The following is a 20,574-nucleotide window of genomic DNA, read 5'->3' as shown; positions in this document are numbered from 1 at the left end:
CAGAGATATGTGCATAATACTATGAGTAATGGTGCAAGCTCAAATCAACTACAATACCTCTGGACAGATGTGTTTTAAGGAGTTTGAAGGAAGAAATTGATAGATAGAAGAACAAAGTATGTTGTGGAAGGCATAGCATTGGGAAAGGATTCACAGGGAGACGTTAGAAGGGAGGAGTAACTGGAGAGTAGAAGGAAACCTTGCAGGTTCAGGTTCAAGCCCTCAAGTGAATTTATATCATCTCAGCTGTCCCAGTGTGTAAGTGAGAGTAGTGCTTGGATTGAAGAGCAGTTGGGGGTGATGTTGGTGCAATAAGGGGCAGAAAGTTCAAGGACTTAGCCAACAGCAAAGGAAACATCTTTTAAGGATATCTGCTCCAGATCATCAGGATGGTAGGGGTCTTTCTGGATTCCTTGCTGCTATTAGTTGCACAGATAGCAAGAGATGTTAGAAAGATTGTCTTCTACCTATATCTGTCTAGGAGGTCTTTAGCTGTCGTGACATATAGTGACCTGGCCACAGTGATCCATACATTTGTGACCTCCAGGCTCAATTATTGCCACACACTATTTGTAGTAATTAATAGTTCCTAGGATATGAATAATGATGATGGTGCTAATAAGATAGAAATGAAAAAGGGAAAGAAAACTACTCCTTCTCCCCCACACACAAATTGCCAATTCATGTCAGAGTGGGAAGAGAACTAAAGGAAAGAAACATGATACGGTAGGGTTTGTGATACTGATTGCAAGATGCTCTGATACTTTAGTGATGAGATGGTCTGGGTGATCATTGTGCCTTCATAATATTTTCTGTAGCTGAGTTTCACCAACTCAAAAAATCCATAGGAAATTATTTAAGGAAAAACGGGTAGTCTGTGAGTCAAGTCCTGACCATTATTGAAAGCAATGGGACTGTTGCCATTATTTTGAAGGAGGCCAGAATTTCACCTTGTGTGTTAATCTCTACTGGATCTATGCATGTTCAAACAGGGAGGGATTAAATGCTTAACTAGGGAGGATTCAGAGAGTCAGGCTGGCAATTTTATGCCTTTGCTTAAAAGACCATTGTACTCTTCAGTGTGGTCTTTTCAGAATTTTCAGTGCTGTATGTTTTCTGATGGTATCCAATGTGCTGTGATATACATGTAATCAACCATGTAATTGGCCACTGTTCCATTTATCTGAGCACACAATGCCCCTCAGATTTTATGAGATTACACATTACTTTAGCATGCATATGGACAAGAATGTGTGAAAAGGAACTCAGTGAAGTGGACTGTCTGCTGCCATGAATATGATTAAATGTTTTCTGGATACTATAGTAAATGGCAACATTATTTCTCCTTTCAGATCTGCAATATTTTTATTCTAAGACTATGTAGTCATTCTCACTATCACTCAATGACTTTGAGACACTATCAGGTTCCTCTAACCTTCCTCACAATTTCATGAAGGGCTTTTCTGGATGGAATTACAAGGGTACAGTTACTCTAATGCTCAGTGTCCCTGCAAGAAACACAAGCTAGTTCTTTAGTTCTTGTTAGTTGATTGTTTTCTTTTCTATTTGAGATGGAAATTGAGTTTTGCCCCAGGCTAATAAACTATGGAAGTGCATTAGGGAGATAAGACTTCTCTGAGATAAATAATGCACACACAAATAAACATTTTAAAGAAAGTGCAAGGTTACACTGATAGTTTGTGGTTTTGTGGTAAAATCCTTAACAAATCGATTTTAAACAATGGATGTATTGGAGTGAAAAGCCAACAAAAGCCACACAATCTAAATATAACCACAGAAAGCTAAACTATGTTCATTTATAATATTGTTTTAACTTTCTTTTTTTTTCCTTCTTGTGGCATCCCGTGCTACTTACTACTTTTGAAGGAGATTGGCAGTGGATTATAATTTACTTCTAAAAGCAAATTGCATTAAATGCTTTATAATTAAATTTTCTTGCATTTTCAAAAGTTTTTCAAATGCTTTCTTAGTCCCCAAGCTGGGGCATTTGAAATAATGCTGGCCGTGATCAGTATCACTGATGACATGCCAACATAAGGGGATCCAGTGCAAGCTGTTATAAGGCTCAAGGGTGAAAGTATAGTAATTGTGTGGTTTCACCCCCAGAATTGTTAGGAGATTTGCTGTATGGTTTGAGGTCCGTCATATGTTGTGATAGGCATGTGTAGGACCCATGGATCTTGATAGATGTGTTGCAGGGGAGGTATTGGTCATAGTAGCAGTGGAGAGATGGCCACAGGTTACATTCACTACACTCTCAAATGAACTCTTCCAGAAAAATGATAAAAGACAAATCCTATCATTTGTGAACAAATACTTTGCACAAAACATTCTCTCCATATCTGACCTCCAAGTTCTCATTCTCAAAACAAACCTGCACAACATCTTCAGAAGACAAAACTGGGAGCTTAAATTCATAACTGCTAGACACCAAAAATTATTGACTCAATAAAGGCAATGGTTTTATTTCTCATTACAACAGTCTGTAACCCACTAACTCTCTTTGGGCCTACAGCTGCAGAGGGGTTAACTGCCCACTTCATTTTGAATTGTTTCTTGCAACAATCTGTTCCACCTTGTATTTAGCTGTGACACTCTTCCTTTCCAAGACCTGAAGAAGAGCTCTGTGGAGCTTGAATGTTTTTCTCTCTCACCAACAAAAGTTGGTCCAATAAAAGATATTACCTCACCCACCTTGTCTCTGTCTCAGATATAGTAATTTTAGAATTTCAGACAGAAGTGTGATTTTTTTTTAAAGTTAAACACATCTCTTTGAATTGTGTTTTCAAACTCATGTTGTCTTCCGCAGTCAGAACAAAGGAAAATGGCTGCCTTTTAGTCATACAGGATAACATCAAGAAAGACTTCTGCAAAGAAAATCAAAATGAGGTCTGCTTATGCTTTGGAAATTAAGTGGTGAGCAGGCAGAAAAAATTACTGATCCTATGCTTTGGAGGTACCTAAAGTTTGACAAACCAGTTTGTTCTATCTCTAAATTAAAGTTTAATGAGCTATATGTGAAACCATATTTTCCTACGTTATCTATCTTTTAAATTGAGGAGAAAGCATTCCTGTTTTATGATTAGTGAGAGACAGGGATTAGTAATTTTCCTTCAAAAAATCCTCTAATTGAGTACAGATTAGATTGTTCTAATTAATTTCCTTACAACAAATGTTTTTGCAAGATTAAACGCTTTCTAAGAAAAGAAGCTTTGCAGATTATTATAAAGAGATCCAGCACCAAGCTATTAAATTGCATTGTTTATATTTGTTCTTCTGCTGCAGTTTTTCTCTCTCTAATATAATTCAGAAAGAAATCAGAGAAAAGCATTTACAATACAGATTATCACAATTTTCTAGGCTTTTGTTAAAGGATAAATTTTATACTATTTTCCATTACTTTGAGCTGCCTTGTTGAATAATACATTTTGTTGGGATTTAAATAGAAACAACTATATTAAAATAATAGTAAAGTTTCTCAAGCAAAACCACAAAAGAAAGGAAGTTTTGGGTTTCAGCCTAATGTCTACATTGGCATTGTATCATGCATGAGCTTCTGTTGGATTGCTCTACAACTCTTGGAAATATATTTTAATCTCTGAATGATAATTTAACAAAGCGCCAGCCAGTGATGAAACACAAAGTTGCTGAGTGCATATTTAAGTTTGAATTATTTTTCTTTGTGTGTATGTGTGGTTTTAATTGTGAACAGTAATATTACTTCAGTGCAGTATTTTGTGCTAATTGGGCTGAAATTTTTTTAGAGACTTCACCACATGGAGCTCACTAAGATTGCTCCAATGCAAGTCTGAGCAGATCTTTCCCTGCAGTTGCTCCTCCTGGCTGTTGATGACTGCCATGGTGTTGGCACTAGAACAAAAAGCAGGGAGATTGTGGGTGCCCAGGCAATGTGGAGAAGAAAAGGGAAGCAGCCTGACTTTAATGCAGAGGGGTGAGGAGCAGGGAGAGGAAAGGGGGCACAAGCATTGGCACAGGTGTGATAGGATGGACAGAGGCAGGCTGAGGGAATGCAGTCTTGGGTGGGGGCTTGGAGAAGGAAAAGCAGAGACAGACTGGGGAGTACAAGAGAGAGTGTTGGGTGACTGTTTGAGGCAGCAGGACCTGTTTAGTTAGAAAACCACATCTCTTCATTCAACTTTAATTTGTATCATTTGATATCATTCCAAAATGCTTCATCTGAATGGTGAAGACATCTTTTCCATCCTGAGAATGAGGGGCCATGTTTCAGAGGGTAACAGTCTGCTACTGCTTGTTATTCTGGGATCTTAAGAGGTAGTGGACATACGCCCCAGAGGGCTGAAAAAAGATTCCACAGGCAACCTTAATTCTGGCCAAGGGAAGCTGGAATGTGGCGGTCCACAAGGTTCTGTGGCAGTTATGGGATGATGCTTGGGGAGAGGAAGGGCCCTTGCAAGTGGGAAGGAAAGTCCGGGCAGTCTCAGGCTGGGCATCACAAGTCAATGGCCACTTTAAAAAATGTGGCTGTTATTGTGTCCTCCCCGTTTTTCTCCCCTCTGCAAATGATGCCAGCATTGACATCTGTTTCTCTACTTCTCCCACAATGGTCTCCCCACCTCTTTCCTCACTCCCCACTTCTGGCTGAAGTTCCATGAAGTTGTGGTTGAAAATTGGGTGAAGGTGATTGAAACTGAGCACCTGAAAAGTGAGGCGCATAAAATTAGTGGCCACTTTTGAAAACATGGTTATTAAGTAGGGAGGGGCAGAGCGTATGTGGGGCCTTGAATATAAGAAAAATAAGTGTGATCTTGATGCAGTAGAGGAGTGGGAGTGAAGGGATTCCGGGGGAAGGGAGTGATGTGGTCACAAAATCCCATGAAGAGCTACAAATGAGTGTGACTTGAGGGTGCAGGGAAAGATATTATATTCTAAGCACCATGTCCCACCTTCTCCTTTCAGTAGTGCCAGTCATATATATATGCCTCTGGGGGGCGGGGGGAGACGGGGAAGATGTTAGATTATGTAGTCCATGACTGTGTCAGTGAAGAATTGTCCCCATATTGCTAGTGTTTTGTCCAGTCTACTTTAAATTTTTCATATGCTTTTGTAAACTATAATGTTAAAATACTTTCATTTTAACAGTTGATATTAACTAAAAATGCAATTTCATTATTATACATAAAAGCTCAGCATCTGGTCTAGTTGAAATATAAAATTACTTTACTTTTTGTTCTCACTTTTAGTTTTGACCCTTCGGCCAAAAACAGTCAACAGAAAATTTGTTATTGGCACTGCCAAATGAAAAACCAGGTGCCCTTTGCTTCCGTTGATGTTTATTTCTGCATCTTTCTCTTGTTCTTCACATCTTGAGAAATTCTGAAATAGATATTGGTTCTGACAGCTTTCATATGTTAATTCATTGGGATTGCTAGAGGCAGACACACTTCCTTGTCTGAATCTTGTTAGAGTTTAACATTTGAGTGTGTATTTACCCCAGAAAAATGTATGTATTCTGTGGCGTATTGAGAAGCCAAAGAAGCACAATGGAAACAGGATCTGGCCCACTAAATCCATGTTATGGACTAACTGCCTATTATGTTTCAATTAAGTCATTGTTTAGGTAGTGTGAATGATCTGTTTTTACTCAGCTATAGAGGCAACTCCCTTTGATGTGTGTTGGAGTTGTCTGGGGCATATATTCCAAATAATTCTTTCACTGAAGTCTGTATTGCTACTCTAAATTGACAGGAGTGCAAATGAGAGCACACTGTGACCCCACGTATCACAAACAATGGTTCCTTTTTACTAAGAAATGATGAATCATAGAATATCAGGGTTGGAAGAGACCTCAGGAGGTCATCTAGTCCAACCCCCTGCTCAAAGCAGGACCAATCCCCAATTTTTGCCCCAGACCCCTAAATGGCCTCCGCAAGGATTGAACTCACAACCCTGGGTTTAGCAGGCCAATGCTCAAACCATAAACAAATGTCTCTTATTTTTATTGATATTTTGCATGGATATACAGCTGTACTCTAAGTGGAGCAGTCTGGCTGGTGACCACTGGGGGGTACTTGATCTACTTTGCTGCACTTTCCCATAAAGTAACACACACACAAACTTTCCAAATGGTTTAGAACAGTGCTACTCAAAGTGGTGCTCTGCGGACCGGTGCCGGTCCGCAAGCCATCAGCTGCCAGTCTGCGTGCACATTGGAAAAAAAAATTGCTGGTCCCCCACATCAGATAGCTTGAGAAGCACTGGTTTAGAAGGTAGGTGATGGAAACAATACTGGGAATGCTGCGGCAAGTCCCATAACAGCCTGATTTATCTGTGGTCATGTTCAAATAATGCTTGTAAAAGCAAATGTCTGCAATATCAGCCTCAAATTTAGATACTGTACCAGTGTATCTGGCTACTGAATATAGTGTGCATGAAACAGGAGGTTGGTTTAAATATTTTTGATCAGTTGAAAAACAATAGGGCATGATTGTGTAAACCCTTACTCACATGAGTAGTTCCATTTACTTGAGTGGACAGATTATTTATGTAAGTAAGGGTTTCAGGAGCTGGCCCTAGAGGTGTAATTTGATAAAATTTCACAAATGTATATATTGCATTCCCTTCCACAAAAAATAATGGTATGAAACTCAAAGTAATCTTTTGCATTAACAAAGAATGTTGAAAGGCAGGAATGACAGCTAAGGTATCCAATGTAAAGATTGTTTGCATACTAGCAGTTTTGTAACCGATTGTTTTGTATGGGTTTTTATCATCTTGATGAAAGTGCAAAAAACAAACAGACCCAACCAGCGACTGTAGAAAGAAAAAAATCATATGCTCTCTTGAAATCCAGAAAAAATCACATGGGTTAACTATATATTTTAGTCATAGACAGTCAGAATTAAAACTAGTACCACCGCTAGTTTTAATTAAGTTGATGATAATGGACCAAAGCATAAAGTACAAAGCCTGCCATTGACTCTTTGCCAGGTGATGGGGTTTATGGACACAGGATTAATGCAGACATATATAAATCCCCCTTCCTCTAATCCTATAAGGATGGAAAAATAGACTCCAAGACATATATAATTCAGATTGCATATGCAAGTGAGAAGATTTTATTATTAAACTACTGTCTTAGTAATAACCCTAATATTATCAAATATGGTGATGATTTTAGAAAACAGTAATTATTTTCTTTTCCTTTAGTGCAGTGTTTGGAGATGACAACCAAAAGGAAAATTATTGGCCGTCTGGTGCCATGCCGATGTTTCCGGGGTGAAGAAGAAATTATCTCTGTGCTAGATTACTCCCATTGCAGCCTACAGCAGGTGCCAAAGGAGGTTTTTAACTTAGAACGGACATTAGAGGAGCTTTACCTAGATGCCAATCAAATTGAAGATCTACCTAAGGTAAATACTGTTCTTTCTGTAATAGAGAAATACAAGTTGTGTTACTAAATGAGCATTTAAAATGAACTTTGATTTTGAAGAGGGTCTGTATAAAAATAACACCTTCTGATAGAACAGGTTTTACTTTTGCAATATATTTTTACTGTTTTTTTTTGTTTTGTTTGTTTATGTATTTTTCTTCCATTAGCTCTGCAGAGCCAACATACTAAGAGAGATTGAGCAGGATTCTATTCCTTCTAGTACACAGTACAGAAAATGTAGATTGGGAGCATCTTTTTCCGTTTAGTGATACTAAGGGGACATTCAATGAAATAAAAAAGTGGGAAATTCAAAACTGATAAAAGGAACAGGATGGATTTGATTAAAATCAAATTGATTTAAATCACGATTTAAATCACTAGTCAGGAAGACTCGATTTAATCATGGATTTCTACATGAAAGTACATTCTTGTTGGTTGTAATAACCTTAATACATATTCTTTACAACTCAGAGATAGATGAAGGTTTCATTTTCAATCACCTTCACAATATACATTTTTAAAGTGATTTATTTTGAAAACTTTTCTGATTAGTTTTACAGCTATATCAGAAAGTGAATAATTGTTTGGTTATTTCATTTACCAAAGGTAATTGAAGCAAATAGTTCACCTCCCAGTGACTTCATAAATATCTCCAATTCAACAGGTTAATCATTAATATTTGGAGGATTTTCTTGCCGTGCTGTATTAGGAGGAGAACATCACCAGACAGATATTTAAATTGTTTTATTTAACTAAAAGAACAATGTTATGTATTCTGGACTTTTTTTCTTCAACAGCAAACATATCATATTTTAACGAAACACGCATATGAATTTTTGAATTTAGTTAAACATTCAAGTTTTTAAAAATCAGGTTTGTGTTTGTTAAAATCGTTTTTAACTAAAATAGTTAAATATATTTTTTAAAAAAAACAAAAATTAAATTGACTATGTCAGCCAGGTCAATATGAGAAACTTAAAATATTGGCTTCTGCAGCTAACTCAGTTGTCTTCACCTTCATTTTCCTGTTTGTTCATAATCTGGAAAAGAAAAACAAGCTTTCCTGCTTTTTCAGGTCCCAAACGATTTCTCAGTTTGGAATGAATTAGTCCAAAGGAAGAAAATATTGTTTCTACACCAGCAGAAGAAGCTACTGCTGTTAAAAGTGAGATTATCACTTCAACAGTCTCTGAATCCAAGTGCTTAAGTGACATCAACCTGTTCACTGGTGTGACTTTCTTTAAAACATCATCAGCAAACATATTTCTTGAATGGTTCACCCATAGCTCTGAAGTTTATTATAGTTGGCATTATGGAGGAATGATTGCTGGATCTCCATGTCAGAACCAACTCCTCTTCTTCAGCAGTTAAGGTTTCACCCTGGTAGCGAGTATTAAGAGTATTTTCAGCAAAATGAGCTGGAGATAGTGCTTGTCCCGTTCATTTTTTTAATGTTTGTAATTTAACTCTGTCATTGCATATTTCTCTTTTTAAGATCTCACTCAGTTCCTTCCAAATTTCAACAGCGTCAGCATCTGCATTGTGTTCAAGGCTACAGAAATAGGCTTCAGGGTACTCAGCATGCGTTCAACATTTCTCTTAAGTCCAATGTTGAGAACTTTGCCTGTGACAGTGCCATTTATTTTTTCACGATTTTGTTTACACACTGTCATCAGATTGGGCCAGTTCTTGATATAGTGCTCAATACAGTCCACTACTGAGTTCCATCACATGTCTTGTGGGAGAGTTAGGTTGGTTCCTCCCACTTTTTTCAGAGCAGCTGCTGCAAAGTGGTTGTTACGGAAGTATTTTTCAATTTCAACAACATTAGCCTTTATTTCTGGAACACTGACGTCTTTGGCTAGGAGGTGCATCAAATGAGCACTGCAACCATATGTTATTAGCTTGGGACTCTCTTCACTCTCTTCTAAATAATTTCTTCTCATCTTGGATACATTTGCAGCATTGTCTGTGAGCAAGCTGCCTACTAGACATTTGATTTTTTTTCACAGTTTGTTGTAGCTTTTACTGCTACTTCTTGTAACTATTCTCCTGTGTGTGCATTTCCTGATGTATCAATTGTTTCTGTAAGGAAGACATTCACTTCTTCTGTTGTCACACAAGCACATACAACAGGGTCATTGTGGACATTGCTCCACCCATCAAGAATCAGGTTAATAATTTCACCCTCTAGACCTTTTGCACACTGCTCAATTTCTCTTTCATACACTTTATCCAGCAATTTGCCTGCGACATCTGCTCTGTTGGGTGGACTGTATCCTGGTCTTAATGACTGAACCATGTTAATGAAGTTTGGGTTCTCAATCATACGGAAAGGAGAGTTTGTTAACAAACCGGACAATTTTTTCATCAATTACCTCTTTTTGTAATCTGCTGGTTCTTATCAAAAACTTATCTATGGTTGTTTCTGGATGATGCAGATTTTTTTCTTTTTGCTATAGGTGATAATCTGTGGCTATGTGACATACATGTGACCGAAACACTATCATTGGCAGATAACTCTGAAGCTATAGGTTTCAGAGTAGCAGCTGTGTTAGTCTGTATCCGCAAAAAGAAAAGGAGGACTTGTGGCACCTTAGAAACTAACATCCGATGAAGTGAGCTGTAGCTCACGAAAGCTTATGCTCAAATAAATTTGTTAGTCTCTAAGGTGCCACAAGTCCTCCTTTTTTTTTCTGAAACTATTGAAAATTATGGTGATCTTGAAGGTGGATAGTCTTCAGAATCCTGTATGTTGAGGATGAATTCTCCTAAACAAAATAAGTCAATGCAGTTATTTAATTATTATTACCATATTGCTCATTTAGTATTACTCATTGCATTCACTGACACTCAGTACGACTTTAAAGGTGAAATTGTAAAAGAAAGATCTTCCTATTTCAGCTATTTATTTTTTATCACAACTGCATCTAAAATGATAGTACCATAGAGTAACAACTGTATTTTTTTCTCAAGCATGAGAGTTCAAGAATAGTCCAGAGGGAAGTCAGGCAGTCCTTAAGAAAGAAGTATGAAATTGAAAAGTTTACCAAGCTGAAGATCCTGTATGTTCAGACAGGTTCCTTTCATCATCTTTAACGCAGCTTCCTCCCTAGAAGGAACACTTCTCTTGATGTTGTTTCATTTGGGCAACCAGGCCTTGCATTTCTTTGTTGCACTGTTTGCATTTTGCACACATACCTGTCTTACCCACAGGTAGAGGAACTTCATTAAAATATTCCCAAACTGGGTCTCTTTTATGGCCTGTTGCCATTATAGGTTTTCCCTTCTAGTGAGAGAATGGTATGGTAGATCTCAAATCAATGAAGGCTACACTCAGAAAGACCTCAAGACTTCTGGAATATGCTGCTCAAACAGTTTCACTTTTGTTTCTACTGCCTTTCCCTCCCTTCTCACATTTATCTCGAGACTTCTTCTCCTTGTCCAGATCTATTCCGCCCCCCCCCCAATCTTCTATTAATTGATCTTTTTGAAACTTTGCACTTTTAGATAGAGGTAAGAGATCTGTGTACACAAATTTGCAGAGGGACAATAGGGTTGAGGTCTGTTATTTCTAACCTCTATATATTTATTTATTTATTTAAAAACGTTTTTGCTGTTAACAAGCATGTTATCTCTGGAGACACAAATCCACAGCTTGAGAACTGCAAAACTAAGCAGCTCTGATGGTATCTTCTAGACTGAGCACTGAGTCCCATTGGGTAGATAGAAAGATTAACCTAAGTAATCTATACAGAAGCCTGTGGAACTCCGTAAGATTGGGTCCCTAATCCATGAACTATTGGAACTCATTTACAAAACTTTTCTTAACCATTACATGAAGATATTGTCTCATACTATAGAATTAGAATTTATAATCCCTATTCCATGATGAGATATCTTTGAGCTACAATGTATCTTAATTAAAACTATATTTTGATAGGTTTTTTCCTCAAAAAGCATTTTATCAAAAAAAATCCAATTCAAGTGAAAAAAATCCATTGATTTTTATCCACTCTGAAAAGGAAATACACCTCCTGGCTGCTGTGGCTAGTGGGGGAACCCAGTAGCCCTCAGGTGCTGCAGGCAGCAGGGGCGCCGGCAGCTCCCATCCATGGAAGGGGGGACCCTGGAGCTCTGACACACAATCCAGGCCCCTGGAGCTCCTAGCCACTACACAGCTGCCCCACTGCGGGCAGTGTGGGCACCAATAGATCCCCATTTTGTCACAGATATTTTTAGTAAAAGTCAGGGACAGGTCACGGCTTCCATGAATTTTTCTTTATTGACCGTTACCTGTCTGTGACTTTTACTAAAAATATCTGTGACAAAATCTTAGCCTTAGTCATGTTTAATGACAATAAAAATTTTGGAAGGGATATTAAATGTATGTTTCAGGGATTAAGCAAATCTCTAACTATTAGAGATCAGGTGGAGGCCTAGGTGCAGGACAGATTATCCCATATCTGCCTATTACAAGGTTTTTACACCTTCCTCTCAAGCATCTGGTTCTTGTCAGAGGCAGGATACTGGACTAGATGGACCTTGGATCTGATCCAGTCTGGCAATTCTTATATGCCCCATCAACAGAATTGTTTATTAAGGCCAAAATATTCAGAACTGTTCAATAACGTTGTGCTTCAAGCTTTGGGTGCCCAATTGAGATGCCTTATATCTGACTGCCACCTAGTTGGGCCACTGGCTATGTGTCACAATTTGGACCCTATTATTTTATCTGCACTTTTTGATGGGAAGAACTACCTTGAATCAATGCATTTTATAAGATTATTGTGGAACTGCAGTGAATCAGCACCATAGCAAATACAGTGAGATAGTATGGCAGTTATCTTATACATGTTATTATGGATGGCAAAGTGTGAACAAGCAACAGAGAATTAGAAAATCATCTGCTGGATTCTTAAAGCTGGATCAGTCTCCAGAAGCTGAGAGGAATTATTAACTTTTAGAAAGCTAATTAATGATTGTCAAGGTTTCTTCCCCACTCTGAACTCTAGGGTACAGACCTGGGGGGGAGGGGAGGGACCTGCATGAAAGACCCCCTAAGCTTATTCTTATCAGCTTAGGTTAAAAACTTCCTCAAGGAACAAACTTTGCCTTGTCCTTGAACCCTATGCTGCCACCACCAAGTGCGTTGAACAAAGAACAGGGAAAGAGCCCACTTGGAGACATCTTCCCCCCCCAAATATCCCCCTAAGCCCTACACCCCCTTTCCTGGGGAAGGCTTGGTAAAAATCCTCACCAATTTGCATAGGTGAACACAGACCCAAACCCTTGGATCTTAAGAACAATGAAAAAGCAATCAGGATCGTAAAAGAAGAATTTTAATTAAAGAAAAAGTAAAAGAATCACCTCTGTAAAATCAGGATGGTAAATACCTTACAGGGTAATCAGATTCAAAACATAGAGAATCCCTCTAGGCAAAACCTTAAATTACAAAAAGACACAAAAACAGGAATATGTATTCCATTCAGCACAGCTATTTTACCAGCCATTAAACAAAAGAAAATCTCACGCATTTCTAGCTAGATTGCTTACTAACTTTTTACAGGAGTTCTGAAGAGCATTCCTGATCTGTTCCCGGCAAAAGCATCACACAGACAGACAGACCCTTTGTCCCCCACCCCCCTCCAGCTTTGAAAGTATCTTGTCTCCTCATTGGTCATTTTGGTCAGGTGCCAGCGAGGTTATCTTAGCTTCTTAACCCTTTACAGGTGAAAGGGTTTTGTCTCTGGCCAGGAGGGATTTTATAGTTCTGTATACAGAAAGGTGGTTACCCTTCCCTTTATATTTATGACAATGATAGTGAATGAAAGGCATGGGAGTTCTCAGAATTTTGACTGATAATTTAGAGTGATGAGGAAAGACCACATTTAAGAAACTGAAAGAAGAGTTTACAGACAAGCTTTCAAGGCCACATTAGCTTTTTCATCCCACTGAACAGTCTATTAAACAGTAAGGACAAAAATGCAAAAACTCAAGTGAATATCAAGTATAGAAGGGAGCAAGAGAGAGCTGCTAATTGACTATCTGAACTGGAGAGGTTTTGTGCACTCTCAACTGGCCACTAGCAATAGTATTTGTCAACTCATGGATGTTAGGAGAGGTCCCACAAGACTGAAGAAGGGCTAATGTAGTACCTATCTTAAAAAGGAAAAGCCAGGGAACTGTAGACCAGTCAGCCTACACTCGATACTGGGGAGCTACTAGAGCAATGTATAAAACGTTCAGTTTGCGAATGTCTGGGGGATGAAGGCATAATCACTAGCAGCCAGGTTAGACTTACTAAGAACAAATCATGCCAAACCACCATGATTTCCTTCTTTGACAGGGTGATTGGTTTAGTGGATAGGGGTAATGCAGTGGACATAATGTACCTGGACTTTAGCAAGGCTCTTGACACAGCCCCACATGACATTCTGGTAAGTAAGCTGGAGAAATGAGGGCTTGGCGGAACTACATTAAGTGGATACGTAACTGGTTAAACAACTGCAAACAAAGAGTAGCTATTAATGGAATGATGTCCCATTGAAAGAAAGTCTCAGGTGGGGTTCCATGGGGTTCTGTTCTGGGTCCAGTGTTATGTAATATCTTTATTAATGATCTGGATGTTGGAATAGGGAGTGCATATTGATCAAATTTGAAGATGATACAAAGCTGGGAGGTAGTGACACAAACACTTTGGAGGATAGAGCTAAAATCCAGAGGGATCTTGATAAATTGGAGAACTGGGCTATAGACAACAAAATGAAATTCAGTAAAGACAAATGTAAGGTGCTACACTTATGGAAGAAAAACCTAATGCACAAATACAGATTGGGGGATAACTGGCTTGGCAGCAGCACTGCTGAAAAGGATCTGAGAGTTGTGGTGGATCACAACTTCAACATGAGTCAACCACGTGATGCCGTTGCAAAAAAGCAAATTCAATTTTAGGTTGCATTAACAGAGGTATAGCATGCAAGTCACAGGAGGTGATAGTACCACTCTACTCGGCGGTGGTTAGGCCTCAGCTGGAGTACTATGTCCAATTTTGGTCACCAATGTATAGAAAGGATGTAACAAAACTGGAAAGGCAAGTGACAAAGATGATCCAAGGGATGGAATGCAAGCCATCTGAGCAAAGGCTGAAGGAACTGGGTATGTTTAGTTTGGAACAGAGGAGATTGAGGGGGAACATGATAGCGGACTTTAGTAACAAGTAAAAGATAATGGAATAACCTGCTCAAAGCAGAATTTTCTTCTTAACCGTTTTCAGTTAGTGGTGGTTTTATTATATGAAATGTTGGAGCTTATATTTCTTCCTAATGAAAACAAACAAACAAGCAGAACCTCCAAGAAAATAATCCTAGTTAATGTATCTATAGATGTTCAATCCTTTCCCCTCAATGGTGTTTTGTAGTTATAAAATTGTAAAAATTCTCCTTTTATCAATTTTAAATTTGTTGTATTTGTTTTATTGAACTTCCCCTTGTTCTTGTATCATATTAAAACATTAATAGGACTTCCCAATTTGCCTTCTTTATAAGATTCATTATTTTTAATAACTCTGTTATGTCCTCTCTTAATAATCACTTCCATAAACTCAGAAGTTCCAGTCTTTACATTCTCTCTTCAGATGAAAGTCTTTCCATGCTTCAGATCCATTTTATCACTCATCTCTGAACTTTTACTGTTTCTGCCATGTCTATTATAAATTAAGGTCAACAATATTCCAAGTGAGAGTGTACCATTGTTTTATATAATGACATTGTAGTATATTCAGTACTTTCAATTGCATTCCTTTTACCGAACACGTTGAGCAAAAGTTTTCATTGAGTTTGTCCATTAGTGTGCATAAGGAGTTCAAATTTTTGATTCCAGAGAGAATTAATTTTCATTTTTTAACACTGAATTCTGTCTGTCATTCACTGAGGTTTAAGTGCCTCTGAAGTAATTCAAGGCTTTCTCTAGTCTTGATTAACCCAGATACTTTTGTGTTTTTCTACAGATTTAAAAAAAGATATAAAGAAATCATTTAGCTTCTCTGTAATGTCCTTATCCACCTTAATTGCTTCCTTTACTCCCTGACCATCCAGCAGACTGCACCAGTTATTGTGCAGGCTTCTTACCAATTTCTGATAGTCATTTGTTTGGCTTGAATGACCTCTTACACTTGCCCTTCAAGTATACTTTTCTCTGGATTTTTCTGCTTCCCTGTTTTCTTTAAGGTATCCATTCCTTCTGTGATTCTGGTACGTTATGCTCAGGTAGTCTTCATGCTGAATCTACGGATTTAATTTTCTCACTTTTCATTTTAATGTCCTGGAGTTACTGTTGCAATTGGGACTATATTTTCATGAGTCCTTTCCCTCTTCAGGGAAAGACTGGCAGGACTGGAAAACCCCATGAGGTCACATTTGTGATAAGCCATTATAGGAGTAGGATGATCAGTTACAGTCTCTGACACATCCACATGTTCTGGAATGGTGTTTGTTTCACCAATAGAAGAAGGGTCAGTCTCTGAAACACCTACAGGTTTTGGAACGATGTCTGTGCTACTGAGAGATGTTGCTTCTGATGGATTCGCTTTGAAAAATGATGTCAGCTCCGGAAGATTTTGGAAAATTTCACTAGTTTTTTATTTCTTTTCTTCCGCCAGTTTATATTTCTGTGTTCCACTTGGTTGGTTACGTTTCATCCTGCCCCTTATCTCAGTTATCTTATCTCTGAACTTAAAAAAAAAATTACACAACGTACACTATTTTTATGTATATATATTATATATATATATATAAGAAAGAAAAAACAAATCAAGTACATATAACTCAGAAGAATATATCAATAATAAAACATAAATTTATTGCAAAACATGACAGGATCTGATTTCCTCGCATTATTTCGATCTATGTTAATAGGACGCCTCCCTGGTTTAGGTGGGGATAAGTAATAAAAAGAGAACAGAAAAACGGGGAAGAGTGTGTAGTGGAGTGTAAGGAAGTCTAACAAAGTTCTGATTTTTCTCATGATGTCTACTTCGATGCTTTTTTTGAAATACCAAATATCAAATTTTTTCCAAAAAAATGAGATTTTTTATTGGTGCCCTCTGCTTTGCTGGTGCCCTAAGCACGTGCTTAGTCTGCCTATTGGGTAATCCAGCCCTGCATGTTTGAAATGAATGGGGGTTGTAAATCAGCTTGTCACTGCAGAAGGCAGTTTGCTTTTAGGTTTTGGCTGGGTGACACATTAATTTGTAGCAGATGAAAAATCCTAAAATAGGGTAGCAACTTCAAAAGGATAAGGTGATTCAGTGAAGGCTTTGTACAAATATAGTTGAACAGGCTGACATCCTCTTTATGTACCTAGTGAAATTGAAAGGAACATAACACTGTATTGTTTCTTCAGTAAAATAGGGATGTAACTTATCCAAATGTGAATTTTTTTCTGCAAGAACATTTTCTTCATTATATTGCATAGGAAGTAGAGAAATTGAGGAGAAATCCTATAACCTGTATATAAAATGAAAAAAAAATTTTAGTTCCTTCTAGTCTGGAAAAATGTAGAACTGAAAAATAATTCATCTTAAGTTAATATAAGTGCAGGGGACTAACAATTGGCCACTACCAGTTAATTCTGTGGCCTTTTCTTTTGGGCTTTGTTTGTTCTTTAATACAAAAAAGAAACTGGAGCAATAAAAAATGGTTCTGTTCTTCAATTAAGATAATTCAAATAATTCTTCAACCGTTAACTTGATGCACTGGACCTTTCCCCAGCTAGGGGTCTGTAGGGCTTTCCTTCCCTCTCACAGCTTTCCACTGCAGCTACAGGAGAGTGCACTCCAAGACCTCACCTGGTCCTCCCTGCTCTCATGGATCTGGGGCTCACCTTTATATCCCCTGGCTGGGAATCATCAGCCCCAATCATTGAACGCTCTCCAGCTGTACCAGATGATTCTCTGTACCTGCTTGTACCAGAACGGGAAGGAAGCCCAACTCCCCTGCTCCCTGTTCACATAGGCCTTTAAAGGAGCAGACTGTCCTGTTTCAAGATGAAATGTATGTGATAAATTGGAGATACTTTTCATTTCAAAGGCTATGTCCTCTTTATTTAAAAAAAGTACACAGTGGATCAGTGGTGCTAAAAATTGCACTGAAATTGAATATTCAAAGTAGACTTGATCATCCCATGAAAATATGCAATCCTTCTCTGTCTAATAAGGCGAGGGCCCTGGTGAAGTACAGCTCATGTACATAAGTGTGTAGGCATTATAAATTACCTGCAAAGTTCCTCTGCATTGAATTTTCCAACTGGGTTATAATTATTTTAGCAGGGAGAGTTGAATAGTTTGTGAATCTGCCCAACAATGAGCTCTGTTTGCACTTCTGAAAAAAAAATTAAAAGTAATATTTCTTTGTCATCCTGACATTTAATTTTCCCATTCCATTCCATTCACCAATCCATTTTATGTTGACTTAATTTATGTCTATATCGGTAGAGTCTAAAGAACAATATTTTACCTTACCATAGCTGCACTGAGAGCCTTCAAGATCTATTTGCATGAAACCAAGAAGTTGAAAATTATAGAATTATCCACTGTGTAACCTAAATCACAGCACCATTCGCATCACTTGGTTTCCTGCCTAAAAGGAATAAAAACAAACTTCAAATATATTAAGGGCTGTTATAGAGTTAAGAGTTATCAATCATACTCCAAATCCACTGAAGGTAGTGCAAGAAGTAATTGACTTAATCTGCAGCAAGGGAGATTTAATTTAGATATTAGGAAAAACTTTCTAACTGTAAGGATAGCTAAACAATGGAATAAGCTTCTAATGGAGGTTGTGGAATCCCAGTCCTTTTAAAGAATAGGTTAGACAAATAACTATCAGGGATGGTCTAGGTATACTTGGTCCTGCTTCACTGCATGGGGCTGAACTAGATGACCTCCCAGTAACCCGTCCAGCCCTACATATATTTGAGTCTATGATTCTATAAAGACATATTGTCTGATAATTAAGGTTTGAGTTCTAATGGCACGATTATAAAAGTCTAAAAGTTTAATAAGGTTTTAAATGGTTGTTAAAGTAATTTTGTGCCTGTTCAAATGTATTCCCACTCTTGCCTTATTGCTGCTATTACTTATAATTTCTTTCTGAGAGTGTTGCATTATAGAATTATTCCAGAAGAAATAATTTTCTTAATGGAAATTAGTTTTCACTAGGCTTCTTTATTCACCAGTCCAAATGCCTGATCACAGTTCCATGGCTCTCAAACTTTCCGAAGTTCTGGACCTCTTTTCTAATTTTTGTAAAAATAGTTCACCCTCTGTCAAATGAGTCTGTATAAATATAACTGAGAAGATAACAATTTGTGAATTTTATAATATTACTAATATCAGGAGAAAGATAAAAGGGGGAAAATAGGGGTGACATCATGGTAGGGGTCTACTATCTTTACAAAAATACAAAACACAAGATATGATAGTAGTGGGGGACTGTATTACCTAGACATCTGGGTAGGTAATATGCAAAATACAAAATTTCCAATAAGTTCCTGTAATCCATTAGGAACAATTTTTGTTTCAGAAAATTGAATGGAGGGCAGCCGTTTTAGACTTGATCCTGACCAACTGTGAAGAATTGGTTGTGAATCTGAAGCTGGAAGGCAATTTGGGTGAAAGTGATCATGAAATGAAAGATTTCATGGTTCTAAGGAAAGAAAGGAGTGAGAACACCAGAATAATGACAACTATCTTAAAAAAAATCCCAATGTCGTAAGTGCAATGCAGTTGCGATAAAGTTTAATATCATTCTGGAGTGTGTCAACAGGAGTTTTGTATGTAAGACATAAGAGGTAATTGACCCGCTCTACTTGGCACTGATGAGGCCTCAGCTGGAATATTGTGTTCAGTTCTGGGTGCCACACTTTAGGAAAGACGTAGACAGATTGGAGAGAGTCCAGAAGGGAGTGACAAAAGGTGATAAAAGGCTTAGAAAACCCTGATCTATAAGGAAAGATTAAAAAAACTTGTCTTGTTTAGTCTTGAGAAGACTTTGGGGAGACCTGATGGTCTTCATTATGTGAAGAGGTGTTATAAAGAAGACAGTGATCAATTGTTCTCCATGTCCACTGAAGTTAGGACAAGAAGTAATGGGATTAATCTGTAGTGAGGAAGATTAGGTTAGATATTAGGAAAAGCTTTCTAAGTAAAAGGGTAGTTAGAAATAGGGAGGTTACGGAATCCCCATCATTGGAGGATTTTAAGAACAGGTTAGACAAACACCTGTCAGAGATGGTCTAGATTTACTTGGTCCTGCCTCAGTGCAAAGAGCAGAACTTGATGACTTCTCAATGAGTTCCCTTCCAGCCCTACATTTCTATGATTTAGTGAAAATACCATAGCTTACTGTTGTATTAGTGTCAGAGGGGTAGTCGTGTTAGTCTGGATCTGTAAAAGTGGCAAAGAGTCCTGTGGCACCTTATAGACTAACAGACATATTGCAGCATAAGCTTTTGTGGGTGAATACCCACTTCATCGGATGCATGTATTAGTTTGAAGTAATGAAGACCTCTAGTGGCTAGAAATTGTAGCTACAGTCCATATGGTATCTATATTTATGTGACTCCATAGTCCTCTCTAGAAGTGCTGCAGTTCTTAAAAACAGAGAATGCTGTGGTGCTGATTTTTATCTGCATTCTAAAGGAGTGTGTTTTTGTACATAGTGTTATTAAGAAATACACTGTTCTCCTGAGAGCAGTTTCCTTTTTGTACCAGTGGCTAGACAGCAGAAATGCACAAATAGGTTTGGGAGCAGGGGTAAACAGTATGTGTCCTAGACCCCAGCTCTGCAATTGTTTTTTTTTTTTAGAAGTGTAAGTTTTCTTAATTTTGTAATGAAAATGTCCCTCTACATGGGTATGATATAGGGCTGTCGATTAATGACAATTACTTCAAGCGACTAACTCAAAAAAATTAATCATCATTAATCGCACTGTTAAACAACAGAATACCAATTGAAATGTATTAAATATTTTTGGATGTTTTTCTACATTTTCAAATATTTCTATTACAACACAGAATATAAAGTGTACAGTGCTCACTTTATATTATTTTTATTACAAATTTTTGCACTGTAAAATGATAA

The 20,574-nt window shown here is 37.8% G+C and overlaps 1 protein-coding gene across 5 annotated transcripts in view; it reads left to right on the top strand.

Annotated features, from left to right (window-relative positions):
• The window catches only part of LRRC7 (leucine rich repeat containing 7), a 379,203-nt gene that overhangs the window by 123,706 nt on the left and 234,923 nt on the right, over window positions 1–20,574 (top strand). For all 5 annotated transcript variants that reach the window (XM_074961545.1, XM_074961546.1, XM_074961548.1 and 2 more), the window contains exon 3: window positions 7,210–7,412. In XM_074961545.1, coding sequence (XP_074817646.1) covers window positions 7,210–7,412 — 203 coding nt within the window. The remainder of the gene's footprint in view (window positions 1–7,209; window positions 7,413–20,574) is intronic.

The sequence above is a fragment of the Natator depressus genome, chromosome 8, assembly GCF_965152275.1.
Source record: "Natator depressus isolate rNatDep1 chromosome 8, rNatDep2.hap1, whole genome shotgun sequence".
In the NCBI taxonomy this organism is placed as follows: domain Eukaryota; kingdom Metazoa; phylum Chordata; order Testudines; family Cheloniidae; genus Natator; species Natator depressus.
Note: the sequence above shows the minus strand (reverse complement) of the source record. Positions and strands in the feature narration are given on the sequence as shown.